The sequence below is a fragment of the Otolemur garnettii genome, unplaced genomic scaffold, assembly GCF_000181295.1.
Source record: "Otolemur garnettii isolate 467f Iridium unplaced genomic scaffold, OtoGar3 scaffold00099, whole genome shotgun sequence".
Classification (NCBI taxonomy): Eukaryota; Metazoa; Chordata; class Mammalia; order Primates; family Galagidae; genus Otolemur; species Otolemur garnettii.
Genome location: NW_003852494.1, coordinates 2,134,210 through 2,140,617, shown reverse-complemented (window position 1 = coordinate 2,140,617; position 6,408 = coordinate 2,134,210). Strand labels below are relative to the sequence as shown.

General features: G+C 49.4%; 1 protein-coding gene across 1 annotated transcript in view; it reads left to right on the top strand.

Annotated features, from left to right (window-relative positions):
- The first annotated feature begins 725 nt into the window (after positions 1-725).
- MORN3 (MORN repeat containing 3) overlaps positions 726-6,408 on the top strand; it is a 14,818-nt gene continuing 9,135 nt past the window's right edge. Inside the window, exon 1 of the mRNA XM_003796004.3 lies at positions 726-877. Within this exon, the coding sequence (XP_003796052.1) occupies positions 733-877 (145 nt within the window). The 5' untranslated portion in view covers positions 726-732. The remainder of the gene's footprint in view (positions 878-6,408) is intronic.

The window sequence follows — 6,408 nt, the reverse complement described above, 5'->3', positions numbered from 1 at the left end:
TGGCCATTTTTTGGTTGCAGCCATCATTGTTGTTTGGCGGGCCCGGGCTGGGGATTCGAACCCGCCACCTTAGGTGTATGTGGCTGGCGCCTTAGCCGATTGAGCCACAGGCGCCGAGCCAGATGCAGTATGTTTTACTGATGGGCTTTCCCAACAACTTGCATTCCCCCCTGCAAAGCCAGCCCCTGGGCTTTGCTACTGTCCCATCCACCAGACAGATAAGGCAGGACTAATGTGCTGAGCTGGGGACATCCCTGCATGCTATGCAGTAAACAATGTTGGACAGACAAATATGGCCTGGACACCCCCTTGTTCCCCTGAACTGGACCCTAGTGCTCTCTACTGCCCTGCCCTTCCCCTCTCCTTCAGAGGCTGTTCCAGCCTCAGGGCCAGCACCCACTTCATTGGTCATACTGGTTATTAAATACCTCCTCCCTAAGGGCAGCTTCTCCCTGCTGCCATCATAAACACTCCTGCTCTATTGGTCTCCCTGGGCTTCCAAGTGATTGTGCCATCATAATCCCTAAGAAGGGCCCCAGGAGAGGTAAGGGAGGGGACAGCCAAGGGTCAGTCCAGCTATAAAAGGACCCCTACCCAGGGATGCTCACCTGCCCTGAGGTCTCAGAACACACATGACTCACTCCCCTTAAGCTCAAGATTCTGGGCAGTGTATACTGAGCCCCTGATGTCCCTAACCACTTGCCAGCCCTTTGGCCCTGCAGAAGCAGCCACATGCCAATCTCTAAGTGCCCCCAAAAGTCGGAGCACCTGTGGAAGAAGTGGGACCAGAAAGCCCAGAAGAATGGACTTAGGCACCAGGTGTATGCTGTCAACGGTGACCACTATGTGGGCGAATGGATGGACAACATGAAACATGGTGAGCAGGGACCTTCATGGTCTTGGGCAGCCAGGGTGGGCGTCCAAGCCATGGTGGGCAATCAGGGCCAAGAGAGCACAGTGCAGGCCTGTCATCCCAGCACTTTTGGGAGGCTGAGGCAGGAAAATCACTTGAGGTCACAAGTTCAAGACCAGCCTGAGCAAAAGCAAGACCCTGTCTCTACTAAAAATAGAAAAATTAGCTGGATGTTGTGGTGGCCTCCTATACTCCCAGCTACTTGGAAGGCTGAGGCAGTAGGATTGCCTGAACCCAGCAGTTGGAGAATACAGTGAGCTATGATGATGCCACTACACTATAGCCAGGGTGACAGAGTGAGACCCTGTCTCAAAAACAACAACAAAAGAAAACAGAGTGTAGAGCTCCCTACATGGACAAAGAAGATTTTGAGTAGTGATCCCCTGTTCTCCCCCACCACAGGCCGGGGGAGTGCTGGCTCAGACTGCTCCACAGGCTGGGGCTCTAAACCAAACTCAACCTTGCCTTCAACTAAGCAAGGGTCTTGGAACCAGGAGGGAGGGGTCTCAAGAAGCAGCTGCAGCTGTAGGGACCCAAACTACCATCTAAGATCCAAGCTGAGCTTAGGGCTGGCTGACAGAAAGAAACAGTAGCCCCCCCTAAAAAAACCAGCTTGCAACTGAGCTTGTGCACTGCAGAGGGCTGAGCACAGTGTCTAAGCAGTGAGGGAGGCCCCTCTTCCACTTCCCCCAGAATGGGGCCCCCTGGACTAACTGGGTTGGACTCTGGGTCTGATCACCAGGGGGAGGGAAGGTCCTGGTGATAGTAAACCCTGATGGGAGAGGGGAACAGATTTTATTCCAAAACGTGGCATGGCTGCTCACTCTAGTCTTGGGATTCCAGATTCTGTGCTATCCTGTTTCCCTGGGTTAAGTGCTTTGAGGTCTGTAATCCTCAGTCAGAATGCTGGTTCTACCAACCTTGACCTGGAGTGAGTCACTACACCACTTGAGCTTCCCCATCTGCAAAATGGGAATAATAGTCACTTGTAAAGATAAGAGACAGTATCTATCAAGTGTGTAACCTAGGGTCTGTGCAGAAGAGGAAGTCCTAGAATGTTCTGTAAGGGATGAGTGTGGCAGGAATCACTACTCAAAATCTTCCTTGTCAAAGGTGCTCTCCAAAGCTGACCTTACCCAGTATGCAGGACAAAACCCATCCTCAGCATTTACTTAAAGGTAAGATTTTGTGCAGCTGCACTGAACTTTGTACAGTTAACAATGCCTGACTGTGCTGTTCAACCCTTGTGGGATGGACAGAGCTGTGGACTAGGAGTGAGGACCCTGAAATTCTGAACCCGGCTCTAGCATTGAGTAGTTGGGAGACTTCAGGTAAATCATATCCCATTCTCTGGATCTCAGCTCCCCAGCTGTGACAAGACAGTGGGCTGGCATGGCCCTGTGACCCTTCCATCAGGTGAGTCCAGCCTCCCCTCAGACCTGCAGGTGTTGCACCAGACCTTTTGGAAAATCCAGGACCCTTTCTTCAAGATTCCTTTTGACCGGCTCAGCGCCTATAGCTCAACCGGCTAAGGCGCCAGCCACGTACACCTAAGGTGGCGGGTTCGAATCCCCAGCCCGGACCGCCAAATAACAATGATGGCTGCAACCAAAAAATAGCCGGGCGTTGTGGCGGGCGCCTGTGGTCCCAGCTACTTGGGAGGCGGAGGCAGGAGACTCGCTTGAGCCCAGGAGTTGGAGGTTGCTGTGAGCTGTGATGCAACGGCACTCTACCCAGGGGGACAGCTTGAGGCTCTGTCTCAAAAAAAAAAAAAAAAAAAAAGATTCCTTTTGACCATGATGAGTGAGTTGCTGTGGTTTGAGCACATAGGAAGCCATCAAGAGAAGTGTCACACAGCCTGGTGGGTCCCCAGACTGCTTGTTGATTCACTACATAGATACTTAGTGAGCTCCTGGTCCAGGCTGGGCCCTGTGATGGGTATCTGGCATGATGCCAACCCTCAGGGAGCTTGCAGGCTTACAGAGAACCTGCACAATAAAGGGACATTCTCGTGTTACAGAGGAGGCACCAGAGGCTCAGAAAGAGGGCATAGCTGACTCAAAGTCAAGGGCTAAAAGTGGTGGCATCTGGATGTAAGGGGAGAGGGGCATGTCTTCTGGGAGCAGGGCTTGATCAAGAAACAGACCAGTCAGGCAGCGTCTGTGGCTCAAAGGAGTAGGATGCTGGCCCCATATGCCAGAGGTAGTGGGTTCAAACCGAGCCCTGGCCAAAAACTGCAAAAAAAAAAAAAAAAAACCAGACCAGTTGGGTGCCGTGGCTCACGCCACCAAGTAATCCAGTTGAGTAATCCCAGTACTCTGGTAGGCCCAGGCAGATAGATTGCCTAAACTCACAGATTTGAAACCAGCCAGAGCAAGAGTGAGACCCGTCTCTAAAAATAGCCAGGCATTATGGTAGTCCCAGCTACTCAGGAGACTGAGACAAAAGAGGATCACTTGAGCCCAGGAATTTGAGGTTGCTGTGGGCTACAAAGCCATGGCACTCTACCGAGGGCGAAAATGAGACTCTGTCTCAAAAAATAAAAAAGATAAGGAACAGGGCAGCGCCTGTGGCTCAAAGGAGTAAGGTGCCAGTCCCATATGCCGGAGGTGGCAGGTTCAAACCCAGCTCCGGCCAAAAAAAAAAAAAAAAAAAAAAGGAACAGACCAGAAGCCAGTGTGGCTGCAGCAGAGTGAGCAAGGGAAAAGAGAGAGAGCCCTCGAGCAGGTCAGTAGGGCCACCCATGTAGCACCTTATAGGCCATGATGTCTTTTGCCTTTATCCCAGGGACAAACAGGAAATGGCTTAAAAGCTGGGACCTGCTTGGCGCCTGTGGCTCAAGCAGCTAAGGCGCCAGCCACATACACCTAAGGTGGCCGGTTCGAATCCAGCCTGGGCCCACCAAACAACAATGATGACTGCAACCAAAAAATAGCCAGGCGTTGTGGCGGGCGCCTGTGGTCCCAGCTACTTGGGAGGCTGAGGCAGGAGACTCGCTTGAGCCCAGGAGTTGGAGGTTACTGTGAGCTGTGATGCCACAGCACTCTACCCAGGGGGACAGCTTGAGGCTCTGTCTCAAAAAAAAAAAAGCTGGGACCACAGTCACTGCTAGATCTTCACCTTCTGGCACTCAGGGTAGGATGCACCAAAAGTATGTGTTGATGGTGAGTCCACATGTATTAGGAATAACCCAATTCACACTGACTCCATAATATTTATTGAGCACCTACTGAATGTCAGGGACTATGCTAACCACTGTGGAGGTTTAGCAGTAAAGAAAATAAAGATGGAGGCCGACCACGGTGGCTCACTCCTGTAATCCTTTTTTTTTTTTGGAAAAGGTTCATGCCTGAAGCCTGTGGCTCAGAGGGTAGGGAGCGCCCTATATACTGAGGGTGTCAGTTTCAAACATGGCCCCAGCCAAACTGCAACAAAAAATAGCCAGGCTTTGTGGCAGGCACCTGTAGTCCCAGCTACTCTTGTGGCTGAAGCGAGAGAATCACCTAAGCCCAGGAGTTGGACGTTGCTGTGAGCTGTGATGCCATAGCCCTCTACCCAGGGTGATAGCTTGAGGCTATGTCTCAAAAAAAAAAAAAGTCTACATTTTTACATTACCACAGTCAAGCTAATTAGCATATCCATCACTTCACGTTATTGCCATTTGTGTGTTTGGGGTGAGAATCCTTCAGAAGATTTACTCTCTTAGCAAAGCTCAAGTGCAATGTACAATGTACAATGTACTCAGTCACCACCACGCTGTACGTTAATTCTCCAGATCTTCTACCTCTTAAAAGTGAAAGTTTTTATCTTTTGAACATCTCCTCATTTGCCCCACCCCCCCACCCTCAGGTAGCCACTCTTTTACTTTCTGTTTCTATGAGTTTGATTTTTTTAGATTCCACATAAAAATAAGATCATGCAGTATTTGTCTTTCTGTGCCTAGCTTATTTCACTTAGCATAATGTCCTCCCAGATTTATCCATGTTGTTGATACTCTATTATATATATCTCTCTCTATTTGCTTTGTCTATCTATCTATTGTTGGATATATAGGTTAATTACCTCATAAAATATTCTTTTCTTTTCTTTTTTCTTTTTTAAGACAGAATTTCACTTTGTTGCCCTCCATAGAGTGCTTTGGCATCATAGCTCACAGCAACCTGAAACTCCTGGGCTCAAGTGATTCTCTTGCCTCGGACTCCCAAGTGCTGGGACTATAGGCACCTGCCACAATACCCAGCTATTTTTAGAGATGGAGTCTCACTCTTGCCCAGGCTGGTCTTGAACCTGTCAGCTCAGGCAATCCACCCACCTTGGCCTCCCAGAGTGCTAGGATTACAGGCATGAGCCACCATGCACCCCTCATAAAATATTCTTATCCTTGGGCGGCGCCTGTGGCTCAAAGGAGTTAGTCGCTGGCCCCATATTGCTGGAGGTGGCAGGTTCAACCCAGCCCCAGCCAAAAAACTGCAAAAAAAAAAAAATATATATATATATGTGTGTGTGTGTGTATGTGTATATATATATATATATATTCTTATCCTTACTTTACAGATGAGAAATCGAAGGCCCAGAGAGGCCCACTGAGTTAAATTACTTGCCTGAGGTTACCAAACTCAGAGGGACAATGTCAAATTTGCTTCCAGGCTGCCAAGACCAAGACATGAATCATTCCATATGGGTATTTCACAAATTGTTTATTAATTCATTTGTTCAACAATTATTAGTCCTCTATGACACACCAGGCACAGTTATTTTTTATTTTTTTTTTCAGTTTTTGCCCGGGGCTGGGTTTGAACTCGCCACCTCCAGTATATAGGGCCGGGCTGGGGCCCTACTCCTTTGAGCCACAGGTGCTGCCCCCAGGCACAGTTCTTTAGTGCAAAGAACAAAGCAGACCAAATCTGTGCCCTCCTAGAGCTCATATTCTCCTGGGAGAGACAGACACCAGACATTAAAGGACAAATAAGAGAGTTACCCCTTACATTAGGAGTTGATAAGTGATGTGGAAAGAAGATGTGCAGGCGGAGGGGGAGGCTTGTAATTTTAAATAGGCTGTTCAAGGTAGGCCTCATTGAGAAAATGATATTTGAACAAAGGCTTGCAGGAGGTTGGAAGGCTTGCAGTGACTATCTGGTGAAGAATAGTCTGTGCCAAGTGACAAGCAGGAACATAGCACACTGGGAGCATGCCTGGTGTGTCCCAGCAACAGCATGCAGGTCTTACTGGCTGGAGGGCAGACTGGCAGGTGGGAGTGGGGCAGGAGGAGGAGGCTGAATTAGGAGACCAGTCACCAGTCACCATGTCTGTTTAAGAGAACTAAAAATATTCAGACCAGCTCAGCCCCTGTAGCTCAAGTGGCTAGGGTGTCAGCCACATGCGCCGGAGCTGGTGGGTTTGAATCCGGCCCAGGCCTGCCAGGCAAAAATGACAACTATAATCAAAAAAAATAACCAGGTGTTGTGGCAGGTGCCTGTAGTCCTAGCTGCTTGGGA